The sequence below is a fragment of the Sus scrofa genome, chromosome 6 (assembly GCF_000003025.6).
Source record: "Sus scrofa isolate TJ Tabasco breed Duroc chromosome 6, Sscrofa11.1, whole genome shotgun sequence".
In the NCBI taxonomy this organism is placed as follows: domain Eukaryota; kingdom Metazoa; phylum Chordata; class Mammalia; order Artiodactyla; family Suidae; genus Sus; species Sus scrofa.
Window position 1 is genome coordinate 49,054,009 of NC_010448.4, and position 14,817 is coordinate 49,068,825.

Below are 14,817 nucleotides of genomic sequence, written 5' to 3' on the forward strand. Positions count from 1 at the left end.
ATTGATTTACAATGTTAATTTCTGCATACAGCAAAATGATTCAGTTAAACATATATATATGTGTGTGTATATATATTCTTTTTCATTTTCTTTTCCGTTACGGTTTATCACAGGATTCTGACTACAGTTCCCTGTGCTATACAGTAAGAACTTGCTGTTTATCCATCCTATGTATAATAGTTTGCCTCTGCTAATCCCAAACTCCCAGTCCTTCCCTCCCTTCCCCTTGGCAACCACAGGTCTGTTCCAACTGTAATTCTGCTTCTGTTTCTGGTTTCTGGGTTTTTTTTGTTTTTTTTTGTTTTTTTTTTTTTGTTTTTAGGGCCGCACCTGCGGCACCTGGAAGTTCCCAGGCTGGGGTGGAATCGGAGCTGTAACTGCCGGCTTACACCACAGCCACAGCAACCCAAGATCCAAGACAGCATCTGTGACCTACACCATGGCTCACAGCAGCACCAGGTCCTTAACCCACTGAGTGGGGCCAGGGATTGAAGCCTCATCCTCATGGATACTAGTCAGGTTCGATAACCGCTGAGCCACGAAGGGAACTCCTTGTTTCTGTTTTGTAGCTATAAGTATTTGTGATACTGGGTTGTTAGTGTGTTTGTAATAAAGAATATGACCCTATGGATCCTTGTCCTCCTCCAGTGAGCAGGTGGTAGCCCATTCATGGAACCCAAGTCGCCGAACACAGATAATGGGAATGGAGAAACTTGAGAATCACAGCCTGTTATGAAACATGCAGGGTTCAAAAGACCAGATTTCCTCTTATTTGATCTCAATCAATTCTCCTTCATGCGGGGCCAGTACTGCGGGGGCAGTATCTGTGAAGCATTTAGGTGTAAAGTTAGTTTTTTTTTGGGGGGGGTGGCCTTTTTAAGGCTGCACCAGCAGAATATGGAAGTTCCTAGGCTAGGGGTCGAATCGGAGCTGTAGCCTCCGGCCTACACCACAGCCACAGCAATGCTGGCTCCTTAACCTACTGAGTGAGGCCAGGGATCGAACCCGCATTCTCGTGGATACTAGTTGGAGTCCTTACTGCTGAGCCACAAAGGGAACTCCCTAAGCTCAGATCAAAATCTAGATTGAATACAGAAATCTAAGCCTGATATGTATGAAAGTTCAGATTGTGCAGTGCTGAAGGATGCCACTTCTGTGATTTATTTATTTATTGTCATTTTAGGGCCTCACCTGCAGCATATGGAGATTCCCAGGCTAGGGGTCGAATCGGAGCTGTAGCCGCTGGCGTATGCCTCAGCCATAGCAACACCAGATCCAAGCCGCATCTGTGACCTACACCATAGCTCGTGGCAACACTGGATCCTTAACCCACTGAGCAAGGCCAGGGATCGAACCTGCATCCTTATGGATGCTGGTCAGATTTGTTTCCACTAAGCCATGATGTGAACTCCTTATTTATTTATTTAATTTATTTATTTTGTCTTTTTGCTATTTCTTGGGCCTCTCCCGCCGCATATGGAGGTTCCCAGGCTAGGGGTCTAATCGGAGCCATAGCCACCAGCCTACGACCGAGCCACAGCAACGCGGGATCCGAGCCATGTCTGCAACCTACACCACAGCTCACGGCAACGCCAGATCCTCAACCCACTGAGCAAGGCCAGGGACTGAACCTGCAACCTTATGGTTCTTAGTCGGATTCGTTAACCACTGCGCCACGACGGGAACTCCCTTATTTATTTTTTTAAATTTAAAAAAGATTTAGAACTTTTGGCTGAGCCTGAGGTGTGTGGATTTTCCTGGGCTAGGGACTGAATCCAGGCCATAGCAGGGACAATGCTGGATCCGTAACCCGCGGAGCCACCAGGGAACTTCTGAAGGGTGCCATTTCTAAGGGACATACACTAACTTATCTGAGAATAAGCAAGTGACTCAGAGACTCTCCGCAGGGTCGCGCTGCAGACCCCATCCACCAGAGAGAGCCCCGCCTTAAGAATTTCGTAGGAATTACATGTTCCTGCATAGGCTCAGGAGAATATGCCATCATACCTGCATGCCTGCAAGTATGCTGCACAGACTTGGCTGTGCTGTGACCAAACTTCTCCCTGCGCTCTGAAAATTTCCTCCCTCCCACTCGTTTCATTAAGAGCCTGCCTCTGATCGCACATCTTAGCCTTATCTGCTGGTGGGCAGGAAATATGCCCTGGCCTCCAAAGTGTGCCCGAGGGGGCAAGAGCCAGTGTGTAGCGAAGCCAGGTCAGCTGCCTGTCAGGGCGCTGGCAAAATGCCCTGGACAGAGAGCTGCTCAGGCTGCGGAATGAGATAAGACGTTGTGTTTTCATTCTGAGGAAGGGGTGCCTAACTTTAAGAAGCTCCCCAAAGGACTGTGGACTAAGTATAGCCATCCTTGGGCAGATCTGTGTTCACCTACTTGCCGAGTCCGAGCTTGTGTTCTGTGGGGCCTCGGATAGAGACCTAAACTTTGTGAGCCTCGTCTTTGTCACCTGTAAAATGGGCATGAACGCTGCTCCCCGTCACTTAGGTTTGGGAGTGTTAAGTGAGATGAGTGTGTGACGCTTTTAGCATAGAGCTGAACACAGTGCTTGCTCAGGAAAAAAACGTGTTATTGTTATTACTCCAAGCATCGTCTTAAAAAGAAGAAAAGTCTTCTTTCCCTCCCGCCGGGCCTCGGAAGACTCCATTTCTAGTAAAGTGAACAGCTCCTCCGTTCTGTTCCTTCCTCCTCTCCTCTCCACCCTTCCCCCTGGGTCCCCCATCCCCTGGCGTTAGCCCCGCCCCCTCCCCGCCCCCGCCCCCTCGCTCCTCCCCCGAGCCCTGCCCTGGCACAGCCCGGGCTCAGCGGGGCTGGAAGCTCATGGTGTAGGTCGGGGGGATGGTGGCGAAGCCCACGTGTTTGGGGGACACGTCGATGTCCTGGGGCAGCTGCGGAGACTTGAGGTGGAAGTTCTGCAGGATGTTGGTGAGGAAGAGGAAGAGCTCCATTCTAGCCAGACCTTCTCCGAAACAGTACCGCTTTCCTGAAGGCACAGCGTGGGAGGGGCAGAGGTGAGACCTCTTCTCACAGCTGCTTCGCCCCCAGACCCGACCCCCCCCCCCGCGTTTCTAGAGCATGGGAGGGGGTGCGCCATCCCAGGCTGGGGTAACGGGGCCTTCCGATGCCCCTTCCCCCGACATGCGCGCTCAAACACGGCTGCTGGGCTCTCCCTGCCTTGCTAGGAAGCCGAAGCACTTAAGGGACCCTGGGCAAGTCTCGGTTCAGTCTGGGCCTTGATTTTCCCCGTCTCTGAAGTGGGTACAGTCATCCTGTTTCTTTTTGTCTTTGGCCTGGGCCCACGTTCTTGGTGGTTATGGGGGTTGCAGCTGGCTGGTTGCAGGGTGGAGGGTAAGAGGGCTCCCAAGGTGGAGACAGACGCTGGGCTCCGCGTCAGAGATGAAGGCGGCCGCCGTTGGTGAGAAGGGCGGCTTGGCAGTGGTCTCTTACCGATGGAGAAGGGCACAAAAGCATCATTCTTCTTAAACTGCCCGTTCTCATCCAGGAAGTGCTGGGGGTTGAAGCCTCGGGGGTTGGAGAAGAACTTGGGGTCTCTCAGCACAGAGCCCAGCATAGGGAACACCTCAGTGCCCTGCGGAGAGGAGGGAAGGGACTTTGGGGGTGGGGTGGGGGATGGGTGCGCTGAAAGCCCATAGCAGGGGAGGGGGATTTGGGGGCCCTCGGTGAAGAGAAATGGGGGGCACGGGAGTTGGGGGTCCTCTGAGGGAGGAGCTCTGGGGGATATGAGATTCAGGTCCCTGAGATAGGAAGCCTGGCAGACTGGGGTTCACGTCCCCTGAGGTGGGACGTTTGTGTCCCCTGAGGCAGAGGGGTTTTTGGGAGGACATGCAGTTCATGTCCCCCAAGGCAGGAGGACAGGGGGGACGGGGCGGGGGCGGGGTCCTGTTGCCTGAGACAGGATGTTTGGGAGCTCTGGTGTTTGTGTCCCTCTAGGCAGGATGTCGGGCGGCGGGGGGGGGGGGGCACGAGAAGCAGAAGGTCTCAGGGAAGTGGGGCTCAGGTCTCTAGAGACGGGAAGTGTGGGGGACACAGGGTTCCTATTCCCTGAGGCAAGAGGTCTGGGAAGAGGCTGGATTCTGGAGTCTGTGAGTGGGAAGGTGGGAGGGACACGGGTGGCTGGGAGAGTCTTTGAAGGAGGGACACAAGCTTGGAAGGGAAGCTTCGAATGGGGGCGGGAGGCAGGGTCACAGGGAGGGGCTTGGAGTCCTCCCAGGTCAGGTGGGGAGGCACCTTGGGGAGGAGGAAGTCCCGAAACTTGGTATCCTTGGTGACTCTTCGGGCCAGGCCCATGGGGATCATGTCTCCGAATCTCTGGATCTCGTGGATCACGGCCTCCGTGTAGGGCATCTTGGCCCGGTCCTCGAACTTGGCCTGGCGGTTCCTGCCGATCACGCGGTCAATCTCCTCGTGGACTTTGGCTGCGGGAGGGGAGGAGAGGTGTTTAGGCATCGAGGGGTTGCAGGGCAGGGGCTAGAGCCCAACATGTGCAACTGCATGTATGCCAGGCACGATGTCCACGTGTGACAGGGATATTGACCATTTGAGTCAGATGCCGGCCACGGGCACTGTTGGCACAGGGTCCTGTTGACCTGATCCTGCCAGAACCACAGGGCAGGCGCAAGGGAAGAGTCTTGGGGGACGGTCTGGAGGAGCAGGCGGTGGGCACTTGGTAGTTTGGCACAGGAACCACGGGCCGGTCAATTCAGGGAGTTTCGGTACTTGAACAGCTAGTGACCCTCGGCTGGGGCCACTCAGCCCAATACCACCTCGTCTCTGGATAACAGGCCACGTCCTTGGCCCCTCTGGCCTTACCCTCCACATCCGGGTGCTTCATGAGCAGCAGGAAGCCGTAGCGCATCGTTGTGCTGACCGTCTCGGTGCCCGCGAAGAAGAGGTTCAGTGTGGTCAGAACCAGGTTCTTCCAATAGAACTCGGTGTCAGGATTCTTCTTCTCCTGCAAGGAAAGAGGGCTTCAGGGCTTCAGGCCAGGCCACTCCCGCATCCTCTCGGGGGGCCCTTCGTGGGGAGGGGGGTGCCATCTGGACCTGCCTCTTTTAGAGGCAGACCCAAGGTGGGAAGAGGGGCTCGAGTTCTGCCGGCTCTCCCAGGCCTCTGCCCAGGCTGCAGGCTTTGCCCCAGATGCCCTCCTCACACCCTGCCAGCTGAGCCCTTTTCTGATCAGCTTAGTTGTTGCTCTTTATTTATTTTTTTTAATTTCTTTTATTTTTTTTAAATGACCACACTTGGGGCACATGGAGGTTCCCAGGCTAGGGGTGGAATCGGAGGTGCAGCTGCCAGCCTGGACCGCAGCCACAGCAACTCGGGATCCAAGCCTCGCCTGCAACTTACGCTGCCACTCGAGGCAATGTCAGATCCGTAACTCACTGAGTGAGGCCAGGGATGGAACCCACATCCTCATGGACACTAGTAGGGTTCTTCACCCGCTGAGCCACACTTTTCAATGGCAGAGAGAATTAGAAAGAGGACAGAGAGAGGCAGTGAGTGAGAAAGAACGACAGGGACGGCATGACAGAATGAAGCAGAGAGCGGTAGAGAGAGTTTCTGAGACGCAGATGCAGAATTTTAAGCAACAGCATCCTACTCCTTCACTGAAAACCGGGCAGCCCGCTGTGCAGGAATCCCTCCTGCCCTTGAGCCTTTTGCCTTGAACCTCACTCTCCATAAAGCCCTGTCTCCTTTCATCCTGGAAGGGAGACTGACCATCCAGGTGAGGGTAGGGACCCTCCAGTGTCACACAGTAAAGCCAGGTGGCCTGTGGGGACCAAAAGGGAAGGGTGCCCGGTAGCTCAGGGCACCAGCTTCGAGTCCGAGAGACTGGGGTTTGAGCTAGCGTCCACGGCTTCCTCGCCGTGTCACCTCAGGCAGGCCCTCGAACTGGGGTCATAATAGAGAGCCGACTGCAACGGCCTGTGAGTGCTGTGAGGTCAATACCATAGAGCAGAGAACTCAGGGCCTGGTGCACAACAGGCACAGAAGTGCTTGCTGTGATGGGTCCTTGCACGAGTCCTGCCTCTGGGCCAGGGCTCAGTGGATGGAACAGGAACGGTTAATGACAGCAGGGATTGTGAGGGCGATTAGGATGGGGGATTGTTTGGATGGGCCCGACTTCCCTCTGCCTGACTTTGGACCTCTCGGTCCCGGCTGCTGGGGTGTACCTCCTGCATGCGGATGAGGAAGGAGTCGATGAAGTCTCGCGGGGAGTTGGGATCCAGCGTGCGCTGGTTGTGTTCCACCTTCCTGGCTATGAAGTCCTCCAGCCCCTGCAGGTCCTTAAATGCCTGTTGCTGCGGCCCTGGCAGGTGTTTCATCACCGAGTAGAACATCTCATAGAGCTGAGGGCGGGGAGGGAGGAAGGGACGGGAGGGACAGCTGTCAGTGAGCAGGACCCGATGGGCGTGGGACCTGTCTCAGGGCACGGAGGGCACTGGGTTAAAGGCACCTGTCTAGATGTTCGGGTCTTCCTTCCTTTCTCTTCCTTCCTTCCTTCCTTTCTCTCTCTCTTTCTTCTTTAGAGGGCAGCACCTGGGCCACATGGATGTTCCCAGGCTAGGGGTCGACTCAGAGCTGCAGCTGCCAGCCTGTGCAACACTGGATCCGAGCCGCATCTGCGCCCTACACTGAAGCTTGCGGCAACGCCGCATCCTTAACCCCCTGATTGAGGCCAGGGATGGAACCCGCATCCTCATGGACACTGGGTCAGGTCCTTAACCTGCTGAGCCACAGTGGGGACTCCCAGATGTTCAGGAATGTCCATGGGGCCGCATGGAAGAGATAGCTGTGCTCACGTGAGTTCCATGTGCGGGCCCCTTCCAGGAGTCACAGTGAGATGGGCTGGGACACTTAGCCAGGTTTCAGGTGTTCAGGGGGTGCTGGACTCAAGCACACATCTGGGTGTTCATATATTCGGGTGAGGGTGGTTTGGGAGACCCCTGTCCAGGTGTTTGGCTATTCAGGTGGGACTGGTATGTGGAGGTCAAACTGTCCAGATAGTTAGAGAGTCTGGATCGGAGGCTTTTGGACAGGTGTTAAGGTATTAAAGTGGGATGTCCCTGGTGTGCTGGGATTACAGTGGGAAGATACCCGATGGGCCAACAGTGGGCACTTCTGTAGGTGCTTGGAGCGGGGTTGGGGGGCGCTTTTTTGGGTGTTTGGGGAACAATCGATCCGCGTTAGATGTTTCAGGGTCTTGGTTGGGGTACCTGTATTGGGGTGAAGGTTCAGATATTTAAGTGAGCTGGGTAGTGGGGGCACCCATCTAGCTATTCCAGTGGGCCGGTTTGGGACACCTGTGTCGATGACAAGTGATTTTGCTGGGCTGCGTTTTTCAGCACCAGGTGTTGAGGTGGTCAGGATGTGAGCTGAGGTGGTCGCTTGTCCGGGCATTAAGAAATTCAGAGGGAGGAGTTCCCGCTGTGGCACAACAGGGATCGGCCATGTCTTGGGAGCACTGGGACACGGATTCTATCCCTGGCCCTGCACAGCGGGTTACGGATCCGGTGTTGCTGCAGGTGCAGCTTAGGTCATGCCTGTGGCTCAGATCTGATTCCTGGCCTGGGAACTCCCTATGCCGAGGGGTGGCCAAAAATGGAAGAAAAAAAAAATAAAAAAGGAAATTTGGATGGAAAGATGGACTATCTTAAGAGGGAGCACCTGTCAGATGTTAATAAGCTGGGCTGAGAACACCTGCCCTGGTGAGAAAGCTGGGTTGAGGACATGTCTCTTGCCTGTAGCACCTGAGTTTGTTTGTTTGTTTTTTGGTGAGGGGAGCATCTTTTGAGGTGGCCAGGCGCCCTCGGAGGCTGGGTGCTGGGCACCTGTCCTGGGTTTTGGTGCAACTCTTCAGTTGCCCAGGAGTTGGAGGGGGGGGCGGCGCTGGTTTGAGGGCACTGGCTCTGGAGGAGGATGCGGTTTGGGGCAGCTGTGTCTGTGTCGGGGAGCAGTTGGCAGGCTGCGGTAGCGGCATGGTAGAGCCAGGCTGGGACGGGTTACCTGTCCGGTAGAGGTAGCTGTGAACTGAAAGCTTCCCAGCATCATCCGCAGCAGTGCGAGGAACTCTTTGTCCTCATAGTCAAAGCGGTCTCCGAAGACAATGGAGCTGATGACATTGGAAACCGTTCGGCTGAGGAAGTAGGTGGGGTCGATGAACGCGCCTGGGGGACACGGTGGGGTTGAGGAGAGACAGGAGTTGGGGGAGAGCCGACCTGGTGATCCGATGCCCCTCTGAGAATTTGAGGAGGCACGCAAGTGACGAGCCGAACTTCCAGCACCAGACCCAGAGCTGGGGGCCGGGTGGCTCCCCCTAACCTAGCCCCCCCGCCCCCGCGCCAGAACGGACGCACGTGCGTCCGCGTGGGGTGTCTTCCTCCTCCTCTGGCAAGCTCCAGGGTCCCCCGCTCACCGCGCGTGCCCCGGAAGGCCTCGATGAGGTAGCCCGCCTCCTCCTGGATGCGCTCCTCGATACCCCGCTTGCCCACGCCGAAGTCCCGCAGCGTGGTGATGGAGAAGCGCCGGAGCTGCTTGGCACGCTCGCCGTTGCTGAAGGCCACGCCTGCGGAGGGAGCGGGGAAGTGGGGGGGGGGGAGTGACGGGGGCAAGGAGGCCCAGGCCAGGAACCCCCCCCCCCCACCCCAGCCTCCCGGGGCTCCCAGGAGGTAGAAGGGCCGAGAGAGGGAGAGGGAGAAATGTTTGTAGAGCGAGGGGAGGGGGGACAGACGGGGGCGGGGAAAAAGAGACAGAGAGAGACATGCAGCTCCAAGTCGGAGACATGCCCAGAGACACAGAGACCGAGCTGCAAGAGCAGGATCGGGAGAGAGGCCAGACGGAGGCCCAGAAAACCGGGAGGGACAGACACGCCCCCAAGAGGAAGCGACGGAGGGAAGGAGGGGAGGGAGCTCTGTGGAGACGCGGAGATGCGGAGGGTCTGTGGAGATGTGAAGGACCGGACGCCTGAGCTGGAGAAGTGAGAGAAAGGGAGAGGGTCTGGGAGAAGGAGAGACTGTTACCAGGAGGTGGGGGTTTGGGGCTTTTGAGGCGGAGACTAAGGGAGGAGGGGGCGGGAGAGAAACCCGGTGAAGCACGGAGGCTGAGAAGGGCGAGAAGACACGAGGAGATAGGGGACCAGGCTTTCCAAGCAGACCTGCCAAGAGCTTCTAAGAGACCCAGAGAAGGAAGAGACGTGCAGGTGGGGGAGGCCGGGGAGATGGGGCAGAGAGAGGCGGGGAGAAATGGAGACGCAGACTCGAAGGCAAGTGCGAGACAGGCCCAGGCAGCGAAGAAGAGCAGTGGGGATGGAGAGCAGCCAGAGGACAGGTGCGGAGCAGAAGGCTGGGGCCACTGCGGCCACTGAGTCTGCCTGAGCACATCCCCGCCCCCGCCCTGCGGTCCCCCTCACCATAGCCTTTGAAGAGCCAGTCGAAAGTGGCCTGCTCGCCTCGCCCGCTGAATTCCTCAGCCTGGTCCACCAGGGCCTCCTTCACCGCGTCGTATCCACACAGCACCACTATCCGCCGGGGCCCCAGGTGGACGGTGAACACAGGGCCATAGCGCTGGCTGATCTGACGGCGGCGAGTGGGCGTGGTCAGAAGGAGCAGCCCCGCCCCCGAAGCAGCCCTGGGCCCCGGCCTCACATACTGCGGGGGAGGCGTTTCCCCACGGTTGGGACCGTCAAGGAGCTGGACATCCCAGGAAGGGGTCTTTGCTGGCTGGGACCCTGATTCTGACTCTTCAGAACGCGCCTCTGCCACGCTTCGGGTCCAGCATGGTCAGTCCCCCAGTGCAGAGCGCCAGCCAAACCGGGCAGGCCCGCACCCCCATCCCGGGCCACCCATCTCCCTGCCTTGCGACACCTTCATGAGGGAGTTGTACATCTGCTCCGTGTTCAGCTGCAGGTAGTTCCCGATGAAGGGCAGCGGGGTGGGTCCGGGGGGCAGTTTCCCCTGGAGCTTCCTCTGGCGCCAGACGGACATCAAGACCATTATGGTCAGGCAGGTCAGCAGAGCCACGAGAAGCAAGCCTGAGGCCAGCATGGTGGCACTGCGAGGGACGGTCAGTTGGTGATGGGTTGGGATGGGTGCTTTTATACCGCCTGGGAGAGAAGGGCAGACTTTGGTCCTGATTATATAACTGTCTCATTTCACCTCCCAACTACACCCCCTGTGATGCTCCCCGCCTAGCTTGGGACACAGCCAGCCAGGAAGGAGGAGGGGGACCCCAGTTCAGATTAACAGGGAGTGTGCCCTAAGATGGAATTTGTGGTCCCCCAGAAGGGGCTAGTCTTGGCTTTGGACTTTGGAGGGGGCAGTAGATAAGTTACAGAACTGAAGACTTTGGACTAGTTGTTTTGGGGTGAACCCCTGAACTTTGGATTGGGAGTCTCAGAGGGAGAACTGACTCCAAAGTTGTGGATTTTGAGGTCTCAGGAAAGAAGAATTCAAAGACCTGGATTTAAGGGTATTGGAATGAGGCAGGATGTGTGGCTGCAGATTTGGGGATCTTTCAGTGAGAACGGAGGTAGATTCAAGGGTCTTATGCCTGGGGAGGGGATTCTAGAGAATAGATTTGAGGGTGCTGCAGTGAGAAAGGACCAGAGCTGTGGATGAGGGGTTACTGGGAAGAGAGTTCAGCTGGATCAGGGCGTTAGCACCTGACCCCAGATATTGACCTGCTATTATTTTGGACACAGTGCCGCCCCTTGATCCCCGGAATTGTCATTGGAACCTCAAAGCGAGGCCAGGAGGGTGTCACAGAATTGCCCAGGTCTGGTTGGGTAAGCGGTAGAAGACCAGAGCTGCATTTCTGTCCAACCTTTGACAGAACTGGAGAAGAATAACTCATGGTCTCAGCTGGCAGAGGGACTGGCCAGGGCTTGGGGAACAGGACTAACCGCCAGCCTGATACTGAAAAATCCCAACTGTGTCAAGGATCAGAACTCACAGAGGGCCATGCTCCTTCCCTCCCCAGGTCCTTAGGGAAGCCTGCTGGGTTGATGGGACCGTTTCCATCAGCAGCAGCAGCAGCAGCATCACTGTTAGGATCAATGCTTCTCATTTGACGTGTGGGTGTGCTGAGGACAGAAGACAGAGAGTGGGCAAGGGGCACACGTGTGCCCCCTGTCTCTCCTGCTTTGCACTCGCCTTCTGGGGTCGAGTTTTCCCACCATGGAAAGGGAGCATTTGGGAAGAGAAGGTTGTATTTGAGGGGGTGTCAAGTCCCCTTTAGGGGTGATTCCCGGTTTGTCGGGGCTGCTCTTTGCAGGCAGAGGGAGCTATGTTAAGAGAGAAGTGGGTGGACTCCTGTGTCAGGAACTGAGGGGTCCCTGGGATGCTGGAAGTGGGTGCAGAAAGGAGGGGGGTGGCCCTGCTGTCCTCTCCCCACCCCATGTGCTTCCTTTAGAACGATGGTTACCCCGGGAAGCACTGCCTGTGAGGACTGAGTCTACATATGCGTGGCCTTATTGAATCCTTATGACAACAGGGCAGGTCCATCATCGGCTTCATTTTGCAGTTGAGAAGAGGAGCCTCTCTAAAGCCACTTGCTGGAGGTCACGCAGGGAGCAGGTAAGCTTAGGAGCTGGGATCTGAACCCTCTCTCCTTGTTCTTCCTCCAGTGATGGGCCTGGCCCATGCTGGGGGCCAAGCAGAGATCAAGTCCAGCAGCGGGCGGGTGCGGAGACTGGTGTGAGCATTGGACACAGGGACCACAGCAGTAGGCACCGCCCTTGGCATCAGGTAGGCCTGAGGTGAGAGTGGCGTCATGTTGGCATTGAGCCTGCCCCCAGGTAGACACTAGGATGGACAATGAGCTGCCACTGAGCTTGATACCAGGAACACAGTAATAGAGTAATAGAGCTACCTCTGTTGTCAAGAGGGCTCTGAGAGTAGGCACAGGTGGCCAGTGGAGCTGCCTTCAGGAGGGCATAAGGGTGGCACCATATTGGTCCTGAGGTGGGTCCCAGCAGGTTCTGACATGAACGACACCCTGTGGGCGCTGAGATTGGACCTATGTGGGCCGCAGGGGGGCCCCAGGTGGGCAGCGCACAGGCACTGCAGTCGGACAGCCCTGCTCAGGTGCCACCTCTAACCTTGGATGAGTGCAGGTGGGTGAGGGTGAGACTTCCAGGCCTGACATCTCGCTCAGTGGGCTCACCCTCGGTGGCTGAGCTTTGAGTCCTGTGGGGAGGGGACAAAGGGCAGAGCACAAAGCAGTTGTTTGTTGGTTTTGGAGCGGGAAGAGGAGGGAAGGGGGATTAGCTCAGGATAATCTCCATCACCAGCTTGCACCTGCCCTGGCCAGAAGCCCGGCCCCTCCCCTTGCCCTTGTTCCCTGAGGAGGAGGAATGTGCAAATTTGGGGAGTTTGTTTTGCAGGGAGGTTGGTGCCAGGCAGGGCACCGAGGGTGCAGACGGGCTGCCATGAGCTGATTGGGGGCGGGGGGAGGCCAGATCAGGAGAGCGCTTGCGGTTAAGCCAAGTTGGCTTTAGCGATGACCCTGGAGCATGGAATGAGAAGTCAGCGTGTGTCATCAAGTGCCAGAGGCCGGACACATGCCAGGGTGTGGTGGCCCGGGGCTTGGCTTCTACTTCTTCGAGTGGCTGTGGGTGAACCAGGAAAACGCTCCTCGCCGGGCCTCACTTTCCTTTTCTGGACAACAGAACAGGGGTTAAGTGAAAGATTACAACATGGATTGGAATCCCTTACCCCTTTCTTGTGAAATAATTAATAGTTTTTGTTAATTATAAAGAAAATTAAACTTTTTTTTTGTTTTTTTTGGCTGCCCCACAACATATGGAGCTCCTGGGCCAGGGATCCAATCCAAGCTGAAATTGTGATCTAAGCTGCAGCTGTGGCAACGCTGTATCCTTAACCCACTGTGGTGGGCTGGGGATAGAACCTGAGTTCCCGTGCTCCCAAGACACCTCCGATCCCATTGCACCACAGCGGGAACTCTCCCTTACTCCTTTCTCATGTGTGACCTTGACCAGGTCTGGTCACCTCCCTGAACCTTATGGGGCCAATGACGATACCTACCTCTTCATCTATTTTGGTGAGGAACCAGCAGGTTAATGTGTGGGAAGTACATGGCAGGCAGCACCCAAAAAATATCAGCTGTTCTTGGATTGCCGTCGTGGCCCAGAGGAAACAAATCCGACTAGGAACCCTAAGGTTGAGGGTTCGATGCCTGGCCTCACTCAGTGGCTTATGGATCTGGCATTGCTGTGAGCTGTGGTGTGGGTTGCAGACATGGCTCGGATCCTGCATGGCTGTGGCTGTGGCTGTGGCTGGCAGCTGTCCACTTAGACCCCTAGCCTGGGAACCTCCATCGTGCTGCGGGTACGGCCCTAAAAAGCAGAAACTAATCGAAACAAAACTGTTCTCATCATTAATCCACGGGGTGAAGGCACTGGATGAGAGGTTCTGTGGAGTAAAGTCCCAAAAGGTCTTCCTTTGGAAAAGGATGCACAGAAAGTTTTGGGGGAACCTCCCTTCCCCTTCCTTCCTCAGCACGGCAGAGCTGCACCTCCTGGAGCTGTGCCTGGGAAATTGACCTTCTAGGTGCCTCCCGGAGGGCTGGGGGGTTAGGCCGTGTCTGAGGACGCGTGGGTCAGGATTAGACCCTCCGGAGGGCACAGAGCCCTGCCCGCAGCCCTGCCCATCCCTCTGGCTCTGGCTTTTTCTCTTCTTGTCTCCACCTTTCTGCGTGTCTCGCTTTCTCCTTCCCTGCAAGTCAGCCTGCCCTGCAACCCTCTTGGGTGCTTCTGGATCTCCCTCTCTCTCTCTTTTTTTTTAGGGCCGCACCTGCCACATATAGAGGTTCCCAGGCTAGGGGTCTAATTGGAGCTACAGCTGCCAGCCTGAGCCATGACAGCAATGCAGGATCCGAGCCACAGCTGCAGCACAGCTCCTGGCAATGCCGGATCCTGAACCCACTGAGCAAGGGCAGGGATCGATCCCTCGTGCTCATGGATACTAGTCGGATTTGTTTCCGCTGAGCTATAAGGGGAACTCTGGCTCTCTTTATGTTTGTGTCCTTTTGTCCAGTGGGTTCTCCTAGGTGCCTTGGTTACGTTTCTCCTTATGGATACATCTGTATGCGTGTGTGCTTCTAGATGCATGCTTGGAGTGTCTGTGTGTGTGCATGTGTGTTTCAGCATGCCCATGTTGAGAGAAGAATGTGTGCCTCTTTGTGGAGTGTGTTTGTGCTGGAGTGAGTATCCATATTACAGCTGTGCATGCACATCTGCCGAGTACATGATGGGATGTGCGCGTGTCTGTTGCTGGTGTGCATGCCAGGCTCTGTGTCTGTCTGTGAGTGACACGGGCTTGGGGATGCGTCTGTGGGAGGATATTTACATGTGTGTCTCTGGAGCCAGCCTGCTGTGGGACTGTGTCTTCACCTCTGTGTGTGTGTGTGTCCAAGTCAGGTATGTGTCCAACTCATGTGAGTGTCTGGATGTGTTTCGCGCGTGCCTTCTGGTGTAGGATGTGGGTGTGGGGGCCATGTTATAAACACGGGACCGTCTGAGATCTGCCTGTGCCTGCTTGTATTTGGTTTTCAGCAGCCCTGACCCAGCTCCACTTCCCACTAGTTTCCTGCAAGCCCACTAGTTTCCTTATTTTTCAGGGTATTGCCTCCTTCAGTTTTCAAGGGTCATACAAGGTATACAAAGTCTCTACAGGACAGGTGTGTCCTGAGAGGCTTCCGAGGTAGGTCGTTCCCACTGCCTCAATTTCTCAGAAATTTCTCTTTCCTACGGTATTATCCCCAGG

General features: G+C 56.1%; 1 protein-coding gene and 1 long non-coding RNA gene across 2 annotated transcripts in view; one reads left to right on the forward strand and one right to left on the reverse strand.

Annotated features, from left to right (window-relative positions):
• Positions 2,571 to 10,103, reverse strand: CYP2A19 (cytochrome P450 2A19). The gene is given in 9 exon segments (NM_214417.1): positions 2,571 to 2,996; positions 3,461 to 3,602; positions 4,262 to 4,449; positions 4,844 to 4,985; positions 6,208 to 6,384; positions 8,042 to 8,202; positions 8,451 to 8,600; positions 9,444 to 9,606; positions 9,898 to 10,103. Coding segments are annotated over 9 exon segments (1,485 nt in total). The 5' UTR covers positions 10,078 to 10,103; the 3' UTR covers positions 2,571 to 2,814.
• Positions 8,607 to 14,817, forward strand: part of LOC110260991 — a 38,994-nt gene continuing 32,783 nt past the window's right edge. The window contains exons 1-2 of the long non-coding RNA XR_002344661.1: positions 8,607 to 9,011; positions 11,658 to 11,778. This is a non-coding gene — a long non-coding RNA (uncharacterized LOC110260991). The remainder of the gene's footprint in view (positions 9,012 to 11,657; positions 11,779 to 14,817) is intronic.